We start from the raw sequence: 13,284 nt of genomic DNA, 5'->3' as shown, positions 1-13,284 counted from the left end.
GGTGTGTGTTGTTGAGAGAGAGGGAGGGAAGGAGAGAGGGAGAGAGGGAGAGAGAGGGTGGGGAGGGAGGGAAGGAGAGGGAGGGGAGGCGGGGAGGGAGGGAAGGAGGGAGGGAGAGAACAAAAACAATTTTGACTTTGCTGGTACTACTTGTTAAAAGAAAAAGTGGAATTGGCTATTAGTTACTTAACAATGAGTGCTAAATACTTACCAACAAATACCAAAAAACAACTTTAAAGAAAACCAAAATAGTGTGTACCTCCATACTCCTCCCCCTGAAATGTACAAGTAAAAACAATGCTTTGCATTGGCAGAGGGATATAGTACAGTACTGATTTTAGAAAACAGTAATTTATCACTTTTCGGCCTTTTGGCAAAGATCAGGTGTAGAAAATAGTAACTCATGATTGTTCAAAAAGAAGAGGGTGGTGAATGAAGGCAGGAGACAGGAAAAGGAATGTCGTGGGACTGTTATGCTACCAGGTTGTATACGGTTAGATTTCTGGACTTATGTGTAAACAAAAGAATTACACAATTCTTTATGCCTATTTTTAAAATATTTTAATTTTTGAAATGTTTTTCATCATAGTCTGTAGGGATTTAAGTTCAACATATCAATACTTGATGAAAAATACCTGTTCCATGTTATGCCTAAGATGTTTGATATTCAGACAGATAGTGAGGTTAAGCTTAACAGCCTAGGTTGTATGGTAATAATAATAAGCTTGTCTTCTGGAGGGTTAACCACCTAAGTTTGCAGACCAAAATTAGAAAAAAAGGAGGGCCGCAAGGAAAGCCAACATTTTGGCCCTAGCCTTCCAAGGTCAATTAAGACTCAGGACATATGAGAACTTGTACTGTAACGTCATGTAACTCGGTAGCGTCCCAAATTTTCTGATCAAGGAGATTATGGGACCAAAGAGGACAGTGACTGGTGATGTAGAGTGTGCCTATGGAGAGTCACATGGAGAGAAAACACTCTCTCAGGCTTTCACAGAGAGCACACTGGCCAAGCAATGGCCGTGACTCATCCACATGGCTGACACTGACAAGGGATCTACAATCTGAGGTACAGGATCTCAGGAAAAATCCTGAGGATATTGCACTGACCTTATCAGACCCAAAAGCTACAACTCTTGTTGCATAGGTCTTGCTTTATCTTGGTGTTAACCATCCAGCAGAAAAGTATAAAAACAAAGTATAAGTAGTAAAGCCATGCTGCTATGTTGAGCTGTAGGGGACTCAGGTCAACAATTTCTGACATTGCCAGTCAGGCGGAAGACCCAATACTCTCATGGACTATTAGACTCTTTTAGAATTTTTTGCTGAGTTAACACACCTATAATATTCAAATGACAAAACTACACAAAAAGGGGGATACAGATGAATGTCCATTTTGTATCTGTGTATTCAAAATAGTTATGATAGATATATAGTTACATTCTCTTCATGAATAGAGGGATTTGTTCTAATAGTGTTTGTAAATAGGATATCATGTCCGCATCTTGTACAGCAATTAACCACTAGGAAGAATGTATGCAATGTTAATTATTGAAATTGTCCTACCAATTTGGTTTGAAACTGTCTCATTGCTCTTTGTTTCTCAATAAAATTATGGGAAAAAAAAAAGAAATGGCTTAAATCAGCAGTAATGAAATTAAAAAAAAGAAAAGAAAATAGTAATTCAACTTGTCAGTGAGTGGCAACGAAGCTTTTTCAAAATTAGAGAAGATACATTAGAACAATATCAATGCATATGCTTATAAAACTGTCATGACAGCAAGGAAATAGGCTCACACACCCTGCAGAAACCACACGGACTATGTCTCTCAGGTTCAGCTTGACAGAAGATGTCAGAACGTATGTCTCATCAATTGTAGGCTCCTTATCTCCCACTGAAATCCAGTAGCCTTCCACCTGGATAAGCCGACCTCCTTTTGGCTCAGGGATAGGCTAAAAGACAGGAAATTATTGAGAAATGACCACAACCAGCAGTCTCACAACCAGCATGGTTTTCTTCCCAGAGAGGGAAGTAAGGAAAGAACACTTGTTACCAAGAATGATGCCTTGTTCTAAGTGCTCCTAAATTTAAAGAAAACAGGCAAAATATGAACATAAAATTGTTTTAAGAAATGAAAACGAAACATCACACATTGGTTTTAAAATTGGGGCAGAGATAGGTAAGCATGGAGTAGAATTTAAAAACAGGGCTACGTGCTAAACCGTGCACACCTATAATCCTAGCACTGGAAGTATTGCTGTGAGTTTGTTGCCAGCCTGGGCTACACAGCATAGTGAGTTCAAGGCCAGCCTGAACTGCACAGCAAGACCCTGTCTCAAAAAGCCTCTATATTAAACAAGTCAAAAATCAAAAAAGAACACACCTGTTTTAGCAGACTTTTGACATTGCCAGAGACGATGTGCTGACAAATGAGCCTCTGAACGACTGGGTATGATGTCCTGTCAAGCTGGGTTAAGAAACCCAAACAGAAGCCCTGGAGAGTAAACAAACACGTGTAAGACAAAGTGTCCTTCTGCAGTTAACAGCCCAACTTACTTCAGGAACAAAATGCAAGGTTCAGACTGGAAATGGTGGCGCACACCTATAATCCCAGCACTTGAGAGGCTAAAAACAGGAGGATCACTATGAGTCCAGTCTACATAGTGAGATCCTGTAGACCCTGCACTGTGACAGCCTAAACCCAGACTCTTAGCAGAAGTATTGCCATAATCAACTTCAGGTGATCCCAGAGCTGTAAAAATAAACCTACGCATAGACCAAGTAACCATATGGAGGAACTATATCCTGCGAAAGCGATGACCCTAAGCAATAACAGGAAGAAAAGTAGCCAGACATATAGCAAAAAAAATCTAACTGTTTGGGCTGGTGAGATGGCTCAGTGGTCTAAAGCACCTATTTGAACAAGCTTAGCAAAGCAAAGGGACCACGGTTCAATCCCCCAGCACCACATGCCAGCCAGCCAGCCGCGCCCTCTGGTGGCCTGAGCTGGCCACACACACACACACACACACACACACACACACACACACACAAATAAATAAATAAAAAATTAAAAAAAAAAATCTAACTGTTTGACAAGCAAAATGTGTGCTATACATTTTTATTCTGTTTGACAAGAAGGACATATTCTTTGTATTTTCTTGGGGGTTCCCCCCCCCTTTTTATATACTTTTCATGTTGTCTGTTTGGGGCCAATCACTTACACTCTGAAACAGGGGTCTATGCTGACGGTCGCTGAGCTCAGCTATTAAAGGCCTTCAAATCTTAATTGGTACTTGGATTCCTACACTGATTACAAACCTACAACATGTACTAAATACAAAAAATACTAATAAAATTTTTAAAAACAAGGTTTTGGGGTGGTACTACCTCTCAAAACAATGTGAATATTATTAAATATTAAATATATAATATTAAATATTATAAGTATATTATATTTTTATTATGTCAATAATTTTAATAATAGCAATAATTTTAATATTATTTTTATTATGTCAATAATTTTTTTGCTATCTGGGGGGGGGCATCTGACCTCAGGAATGAAGGGTGCTGGGTTAATCTGACTAAAGTGCAGAGAAATCCAGAAACTGTCCCCACTCCTTCTTTCCCATGGTAAGCCCATATGCCTAACTCCTAAATCAAATATACTTTAGCCAGACCTTGTGGTACAGTTTGTGTTTAGTTGTCCCCCCAGAGCCTCATGCAGTCATCAGGAGGCTTCTGGAGTTTGTGACTGATTACTGTGGGTGTGGATGCTGCACTTGCTCTGGGGCAGGTAATATGCATTACAATTTAAGGAGGGGAGAGCGGCTAGCTAGCTGCCTGAGCTGCTGTCCCTTTCTTTGCTCTCTGCTGTTTGCCGCCATGAACTGCTGCCCTCTGCCCTGTGTTGCTCTGCCTTGGAGCCAGCTGAGTACAGACTGAAACCTCCAGTAACTGGCAGCTAAATAAACATTTCCTTCCCTAATTTTGAGTGTCAGGTGTTTGTCCCAGCAAGGAAAGAAGAGTAACTGAGATACCTTGGGGTCAGGGATTTAGCTCAGTGGTACAGTACCCTCCTGGGAGGAGAGAGGTCATGACTTCCATTCTTAGTAACAAAAAAAGAAAAACAGACCTCATACAGTGAGCGCTGGATGTTGCTGCATGGATTGGAAGCTGCAAATCTCAAGGCTCTGCAGAGAGTCCGAAGGCTATAGTGGGGTCTGTGGCCAGTCCCATCTACCAGTTTGGTTCCAGATTCTTTCCGTAAAGCTGTGTAGAAGCTACAAAGAAAGTAAAGTTTAGGCAACTTTGCTAACTCAGGTATTATTATTTCCACTTCTCTAAAAAAGACGAAAAGGGCATTTTTACAGAGTAGAAAAGGTCATGCTTTATATACAATCCCAATATATCAAACCTTCTCAGTGTTTTTCTTTTTCTTTGGCAGTGCTGGGGACTGGAACCAAAGCCTTGCACATGCCAAGTGCACACTCTACCATATCCTTCAAAAAAGGTACAACCCTTTTATCATACACATACCAGCTGAGTAACTATGACGTTTTTGTCTCTTAAAGGAGAATAAAAGACTCTCAGAAAGATTAAACTAGTGCCAGCTGGCTCTAATTTGAGGAAATGAGGTGCCCATAAAATCTGCAGTGGGGTATGAAATCACAAAAATAGAACTCATAGTGCTCTCAAAGGTCATAGGTATAGGTACACTTAGTAATGACAGAAAAAAGAGTAAGGAGGTATGATGAACACTAGAACACACTCATCATTATCATAGGTCACAAGGCCAGGCAGTATGACAAGATTCAGGAAGTTTCATACTAGAACATGGATTTCATACTTTTTTTTTTTTGGTGGAACCGGGGATTGAACTCAGGCCCTTGCGCTTGTCAAGGAAGTGCTTATTCCACTAAGCCATCTCCCCGGCCCCGATTTCATACATTTCAAAATTTTATAAAATTCATGAACTGTAAGATCAAATGTCACCAAGTATGTGCCACACATTATATCCAGGTTCATGTCACTAATGAGCGTTCCCCTGCCTTTTGCAATTACTAGTAAGGTAATTTTTCTTTGAATAAATGTCTCCATTTAATAGCTCTTTTCACCTCTAGTACTAAGGCTCCACGTGAAGAACCAAATTTTGCCTGTATTTATAGTATGTCCCTAGCGCTGAAGCATTCAATAAATTCTTGTTTTTTTTAAAAAAAGGACTGGGGAATTGGCTTGGCAGTCTAATCACTGCCTGGCAAGGCACTTTGATTTGATTCCCGGTACTGCATGTCATGCTGGCCCCATGCCAAACCAGCCACCAAAACCAGGCATGGTGGTGCACACCTTTAATCCCAGTGCTGGGGAGCTGAGACAGGAAGATCACTATGAGTCCAACCCTGTACCAAATAAATAAAAAAATGTTTAAAAATCTAAAATACTAATATTATCCCATTTCTATTCTTTTACATGTTGTTATTCTTTCTCAAGTGATTTTCCTAGAAAGTTACTACTAGGTTCCCCAGCTAGTACTAGAATCATGTGACATAAAGTAAGACTATTAATTCCCAACTCAATTCAATCAATTTTCTTGACAGTCCAAGTTCTCATTTCTAGTATGCAGACTATGAGTAGTAACCTGGGCGCGGCTACACTGGGGACTAAACTCTGGGCCTCTGCACTGAGCTACATCCCTAGTGCTATTTCTACAAATTTTGACACAGGGTCTTGCTAAGTCAATAAACTGACCAGGCTAGGCTTGAGCTCAAAATCCTCCTGCCTCAGCCTCCCAGAGTGCTGTAATGACACATTATGTACCACCATGCCCAGATACTAGCCATTTATATTTCACCTAGGAATTTAAATTATTAGCTATCAATACAGAAGTAATTGGGAAAATGTGGTCTAATCATCACATATTCTCATTGTTCTTAGCTCTCCACTGTACTTTCCTTAGAAAACTTTGAGGAAGTTGACAGAAGATTCCAAGCTTAAAATTAATCTAAATAATAAGTGTTCCATCAGTGACTAAGTACACGAAAATAAGTCAACAAGAACCTACTTTATGATTCCTTGCAATGTAGTCTTATTTATACTCAATCCTTTCAGATAGTCCAAAATAAGAATTTGTAGGTCTTCTTTACTTTCCAATTCTTCTATGTAAAGTTCTGTGAACCTATAAGATAATTACTGCACAATAAGTACTTTTTAAGGAAATAGTTATGCTAACATAAAAAATATGAAACAAAAGTTATACAAGCTAATTTTCATCACTAGTAAAATAAAGTAAGTCTTTTAACTTGAGTTACAAAACAAACATAACAAAATAGAAGGTAATATAGTCAGGCCAGGTAGTACACTCCTGCAATGCCAGCACTTGGAAGACTGACACAGGAGGATCGTTCAGTTCAAAGCTCAAGACAAGTCTGGACTACAAAGTGAACTCAAGGCCAGCCTGAGCTTCACAGTGAGATCCTGTCTCAAAAAGACATTAAAAAAAAAGAGCACACGTCTGAACTCCAGTCACGCCGCAACATCTCGTATGCCGTCTTCAAAAAAAAAAAAAAAAAAGGAAGACAAGAAACAGAAAGTAATATAATTAACTAAACATATACCATTAATACTTCTACCTATAATTCTTCCATGAAGAAAATTAAAACACTAAGACATCGCACTTTTAAAAGGTTTTTTCACTCTAACAAAAAATTATATGCCACCAAAAGTAATACTCTACTGTAATTTCTAAAATTTCCCTATGATGGGGCCAGGGCAATAGCTCAATAGAATAAGTGCCTGCCTGGTAAGACACAGGTACTGCAAAAACAAACAAATGAATGAAATAAAAAAAGTAATAAATAAAATTTCCCAAAAAAAGAAAAAAAAATATAAGGGCCAGGGAGATGGCTCAGTGGAATAAGCACTTGCCTGGCAAGCGCAGGGGCCTGAGTTCAATTCCTGGTTCCGCTAAAAAAAAAAAAAAAAGAAAAAAAAAATTTCCCTATGAAGATTTTTATTACTTTTTTAATGGAGAGGGCATCTAACAGACTTTAACACTTTTTTTTTTTGAGACAAGGTCTTACTATGCAGTTCAGGCTGGCCTTATGCTCACTTTAGCCTCCAGGCTGGTCTCAAACTTGCAGAGATCCTCCTGTCTCAACATCCCAAGTACTGGGATTATATACATGTGCCACCAGGCCCAGTTCTGGGATCACACAATGGGTGCCCACATTCGAGCAGACCGCACAGTATGTGGGGCCGGGGATCAAACTCAGGTCCTTGCGCTTGCCACATAGGTGCTTATGCCTCTGAACTACCTCCCTGGCCCCTAGCACTATTTTAAAGCTTGAATAAAACACTAGGTGCCAGGTGTGGTGGCACATACACACTGAGGCAGGAGATCCCTGCAAGTTCAAGGCCAGCCTGGTCTATGAACAGTCCAGGCCAACCTGAACTGCATAGCCATACTCTGTCTCAAAAAAACCCCAAACAAACCTTGAATAAAACAAGATTATCAGCAATAAATGTGGCCAAGTATCCTTTCCCAAAAAATGACCAAAAAAACCTAAGTAGTCTGTTCACATCAGTGTTTAACAATAAGAACAAACTTTTCTAAAAGGCCTCTTACTGATCACTAGCCGCGTTCTGAAAGGACTGTGTCCCCACATACACTTTTGTTGTTAGGTGCTACACTGCATACTATTTCACAAACGTCTTCCAATGGCCAAGAGGCAGGCTATTTGAAGACATTCTTCTGTCTATGTTTGGTTCTTTGTGGTACTGGGGACTGAATCCAGGGTCTTGTCCTTACTAGCAAAGCACTACGTTACAACTGAGCTAATAACCCCTACCCCTTTTTTTGAGACAGGGTTTTTGATAAGTTGCCCAGTTGGCTTCAAAGTTGAAATTCTCCAAGTCAGCCTCCTGAAAGCTGAGATTATAAAATGACACTATTGTGCTCTCTTAAAAGATTATTGCAAACAAGACTCATTAGTCATTAAGTATCATACTAACAACCAAAAGTATTTCTTCTGTTCTGGACTTCTATCAATCCTATGCCAAATACAATCTACCTACAATCTATACAAAGAATATAACACATTAGAACTTAAAATACCTTTATTGGAAATCAAAAAATTTTAAGATCAAGAAGTTTTGAAGTATGGTCATACTAACATTACCAGTGAATAATAAAAGATAACTTTAAAAACATTACCTATTTCTTATTCCAGGTGGAAGATTTCTTTTGCCCACATCAGTAGCTGGATTCATACAGGCAAATAAACGGAAGTCAGGATGGCGAACCAGTGGCTCTACAAAAAGAAAACTAGAAATTCTCAGCAAGTTGAAACAATATAACGATCAGCCGCCAGTCCCCAAGGACAGGTCATCTAAAGTGAGGACACGTGACACTGTCTTAGGTCAGCCAGGTTGCGGTACAACATCTTTTTTCTGAAACCCCACTGAAATCACTTTTCAGACTCACATGCACAACTTAATCACGTTGTCACTTTTATGGTATGTTTATTGGTTAGTTTTCTGATCCATAATCATCAGTGTGTCAATGATCCACAACTCAAAATGTCTTGACAAATTATCCTATTTTTCTTAGCATTCTCCATGCCACTAAACACTAGTTTAAGGATTTTGCAGAAACTTAGTATGTAAAGGATCAACAAATTCCACTGGGAACTCTATGTAAACAATGTCATTAAAAGAATCTCATTCTTGCCAGATGCAGCAGCACACGCTTTTAATCCCTGAACTCTGGAAAGCTAAGACAGAAGGATCACAAGTTAGAGCCCTGCCTTCTTTCTTTGGCGGAACCAGGGATTGAACTCAGGCCCTTGCACTTGCCAGGGAAGTGCTTATTCCACTGAGCCATCTCCCCATCCCCTGGAGCCCTGCCTTCTAGGCACCATGGGTTGTTCTGCTTTCCCAACAAAAAATTAACAATGGGCTAAGAATGTATGTCAGTGCAAAGTTCCTGGGATCATCCCACCCCCAAGCAAAACAAAAACAAAGCTTGGTGTGATAGTTCACACCTGTAATCTCAGCACTCAGGGAGCTGAGGCAGGATTTCAAGGCCAGCCTGGGCTACAAACTAAGTTCAAGGACAGCCTGAACTACAACTAACGGAAACCCTTTCTCAAAAGGGACATAAATAAATGAAACAAAAACAAAAAACAGGAAAAAAAAAAAAAAAATCTAAGGCCTAAGAAGTCAACCTTTGATCTAAGTGACCAAAGACTTAGCTCCAAATCAAACCAAATGTTACCTGTGTCTCCTCGATCAAGCAATACCAGGGAGCCAGAGGATCCTTCAAGTAAGCCACTCAGACATTCTAATGTTTCAGGAGCAGCCAGATTAATCTCATCCAACAAAATCCACTCTCCTTTCTTTACAGCCTGAGCTAACGTACCCTAGAAAGAGATGAAGTAAAAAGTTAAAACTACATTCCAAACAGTCACGTTCACTTAGAATGTGATACACAAGCAAGACTGAAATGAAGGACAAATTTCTCCCGCTTGATGAACATATGCTTGGGTATACAGAAGGCAGACACCCCCATGTGAGCGCAGTGGGCGGGGTGAGGGTGTAGCTGGGAGGAGCCCACCCTGCACTCCTGTGTGAGGTCACTCCAAATTTAGAGGTGCTAATCGGAGAACACCAGGGCTGTCCCAGGCACGCCTCTCCTGCTGTTTCCACACTGGTGACGAAGGCTGCTCAACGTGTACTTGTGATGATGACAGAGAACAGCAGAGCCTCTGTCCATGGCCTCCTCCTCCCTTTTTTCCCCTCTGCTTCTCCAAGCTGTCCCTTCTTGCTGTCACCTGGAACCCACAGGGGCTTTCCTTCTCCCCAGTCTCCACTACCTCTTCTCTCCATGTTGGCATTGCTTTCTTGTTTTTCAAATCCCGAGGAAAACCAAACCAGGATTTTTGTTTTGTTTTCAACAAGCCAAAAGTTGAAACTGACTGCAGAGGAGTTTACATCATCACAATTTTTTTTTTGGGGGGTGAGGCTTCATTCAAAAGCAAGCCCAATTCTAGTCACAACGCTAGGTTTACTACCTCTCCCCAAGACAGAAGAAATGAAAGAAATCTTAAATGCTGTGTTTTACAAGATGCCTTCCCCACTTCACTTGGGGGAAAGTCTATCTCTGCCACCCCCCCACGAGGAACTGGGGGATGTTGTCAAATGCAAGCACTGCAGTGGGTCCCAAGTCACAGCCTCCTTCCACAACAGTGCCTGTCATCAAAGACCTGGAAACTGCGGCTGAGGGCCCTGCACGCCCCCCTGTGAAAAGCTGTCCTAGACAGGGCATGTACACGGCTCAAGATAAATATGGGAAGCCTGAACAAATGCCCATCATCTTAATGACATTAGGGTGTCACATTTCCATCTAGGTACATGGGACTGTCCTGAACACAGGGCCTATGAGTGGGCAGGAGATGGATGGAAAGGGTCATAAGCTTATGGACTTGTGGATGTCAGAGGGCTCGGGACTTCTAGAAGGGACCTGCCATGACCTGGTGTGATCTGGCAAGTCCTCCTGTCCCACAGCATTATGGCCTCTCTGTTGCTGGTCTCCAAGAGTCCTCCAGCCCCAAGCCTGTCTTTTCCAGGGTGAGTTGTTCAGAGCCAGTGCCAGCTTCCCTAATGTAGACTGCCTAAACACTGCTTGGAAGGAAGCCCTATGGGGGCGTCCTTGCTGTGAGGCCACTCAGGCAGGGTCACTTGGGAAGCGGAGTCACCTTGGAAGTGGTGCCCTGAGGCAGGCGAAAGCCATAACCAACTGTGCCAGCAGGTGATCATTCTATTGCCTTTGATAGGCATATAAGCATGGGAAAATAATTTAAGTATACAGTGGAGAACTGTAAATGTATTTCTATATTCATTTGCTAAAGGTGAACTGAATTATTTAAGGGTCCATTTATATGCATTTTTATGGAACAGGTAGTTTAATAAAGTCCCTGTTTATGGGGGGGGGAAGACTCCTATGTCTGTAAAGCATGGTGTAAGAGTCTCTCAGATTTATTTAAAAACAAAAACCACTTAAGTTATTAATATTTAAGTTTTCGTTCCCCAGATAGCACTATGGGACAGCGAACAGTAGATAACCATACCCTACAAATAACCAACATGACACTAACGCAAGGAGGCCTCATATTCCTCCCACTCCAACACTCATGATTAGTCTGCAGCCTATGGAATGCAGCTCTTTAGAAACAGGGCAGGCTTTTTACAAAGAAACATGACACACATCTAAGCAGTGCTGTCTTTCCCCCAACTACTCTCTTAGCTCTGCTCATTAAGCAGCAGCCTTCCTGCCCTTCTACCTGCAATCCTTCCTAACTTCACTCTCTTTTCCTTCCTCGTTATCAGCACACTTGTATAATGTGTTATTCTCAGATCACACCACACACACACACACACACACACACACACACACACACACACACACAGAGATACAGTTCACTATTTGGCCTCAACTGTAGCCTTGCAAATAATAACTGTGTCCATGAAAATCTCAGAAACATCATAAAGGACATTTTAAAAATCCCTCCCCTTTAACTGTTATTTAGGTGTTCTCTAAACCTTGGAACAGCAAGCACTAAAAATAATTTTTAAAGTAATACAAAAACAGTAGCACCTCAGCTGACAAATGCAATGCTCTTCACAATTCTGGTCACAACCCGAACTGAATGAGAACCATATCAAATTTCCCTTTATTTGGTCAACATTGAGCCTAACCATTGAATTTAATTCAGTTCTCATCTGACTTAATCACTCGGATAGACAAACACCACTCGCTTGTTAGTCTGTCATGTTTCCTCACAGATAGCGTGTTTCTAAAGAGCTGGATTCCATAGCCAGCAAGTTTTTGGAAGCTAGGTTCACAGAATCATGGACAGAATCCAGCTCATGAATTAAGGCTACACTATAGTAACCTGCTAAGAACCTGCATTTTGTATGAAGACAATACGGTATTCTTTTAAATAAACCAAAGTACCTCTACAAATGCAAATAAAAGGGAATTTTCAGTCATTTTCATCTGTTGTTGGGCATGGTTGAGTCTAAGGCCAAATGCTTCCCATTTCTCCTTTAGAAGAGTTCCTACAAAAAAATGAAAGAATTTACATTGTTATAATAGTGTATATACAACTTTAAAACACAAAAATCATGCAAGAAACAATATATCAGATAAAAAATGTTTACATTAAGCATCTTAGACAACAATGTAAAAAGAAAACAAAAGCAAATATACAAATGCTATTTACCAACCACTATGATAATGGGCTCACTTTTATGTCCACTTACATACCTTAGTTAATACATTTACCCATACAATATCTCTTTGAAGAGGTTATTACTAATTTATAGACGAGACTGCAAAGAGAAATGAACCTAGCTTCCAAATTCTCCTTGGCTATGGAACCCAGCTCTTTAGAAACACACTTTCTATGAGGAAACACGATAGACTGACAAGAAAGTGGTGCTTGCCTATCCACGCGACCACACACTTGTTGAGGAATCATGCTTAGAAGCACGGCAGCAGTAACACCTTTAAAGCTGGTCACCTTTGTAGTAAGTCCTAGGGCACTCCAATTTGTATTTTTCCATTCTTTCCCCAAAACTGTTATCTTAGCTCTGCTCACTAAGGCCCAGTCTTCTGCTCTCCTACCAGCAGTCTGGGGCAGTCTTACCAGCTTCACTCTCTTTTCCTTCCTTCTTAACAGCTGACTTGTATACATGCTGCATTAGTTTCAGGAGATCGTGCCATCGCTTCTGCCTGTAACAGGTTTGTATGTGCCCCAGAAAGGTAAAGTTTTGCTTTTTGGAAAACGTCTGGGCAAAGAGTTCCTCAAATGTCTCTCGTAAGGGCAGCCAAATAAGTTTATGGTCCACCGGCTTGTAACTGAAACAAAGAGTAGATGTGATTCACAAACTTCTGAAGCTAATAGGAATTAGATGGATAGCTCTCTCAGCTGGGCACAGCAACACAATGGGAGGCCAAAGTAGCAGGACTGTAAATTCCAGGCCACCTTGGGCAACTCACCATGACCCTGTCTCAAAGAAAAGCTGGGGATAGAGTTCAGTCCAAAATCCCTGGATTCGAACCCTACGAGTCCACACACACATCACCCAGTGAGATGAATCTCAGTACCTATACTGGAGTCAGATTCCAGAGAGGAAGTATAAGAACTTCAAACTTGTCTTCACCCACCTATACAATATGCACCTACACATTGATAAGAGATATTTATTATATTTATTCAACA

At 40.8% G+C, this 13,284-nt stretch overlaps 1 protein-coding gene across 5 annotated transcripts in view; it reads right to left on the bottom strand.

Moving 5' to 3' along the window:
- Mdn1 (midasin AAA ATPase 1) overlaps positions 1-13,284 on the bottom strand; it is a 167,174-nt gene that overhangs the window by 113,468 nt on the left and 40,422 nt on the right. For all 5 annotated transcript variants that reach the window (XM_023711917.1, XM_023711918.1, XM_023711919.1 and 2 more), the window contains exons 16-23: positions 12,709-12,920; positions 12,015-12,118; positions 9,276-9,420; positions 8,214-8,310; positions 6,063-6,176; positions 4,137-4,284; positions 2,385-2,495; positions 1,802-1,953 (exon numbers count right to left, since the gene is read on the bottom strand). In XM_023711917.1, the coding sequence (XP_023567685.1) occupies positions 1,802-1,953; positions 2,385-2,495; positions 4,137-4,284; positions 6,063-6,176; positions 8,214-8,310; positions 9,276-9,420; positions 12,015-12,118; positions 12,709-12,920 (1,083 nt within the window). The remainder of the gene's footprint in view (positions 1-1,801; positions 1,954-2,384; positions 2,496-4,136; positions 4,285-6,062; positions 6,177-8,213; positions 8,311-9,275; positions 9,421-12,014; positions 12,119-12,708; positions 12,921-13,284) is intronic.

This window comes from Octodon degus, unplaced genomic scaffold, assembly GCF_000260255.1.
Source record: "Octodon degus isolate 3935 unplaced genomic scaffold, OctDeg1.0 scaffold00022, whole genome shotgun sequence".
NCBI lineage: Eukaryota > Metazoa > Chordata > Mammalia > Rodentia > Octodontidae > Octodon > Octodon degus.
Note: the sequence above shows the minus strand (reverse complement) of the source record. Positions and strands in the feature narration are given on the sequence as shown.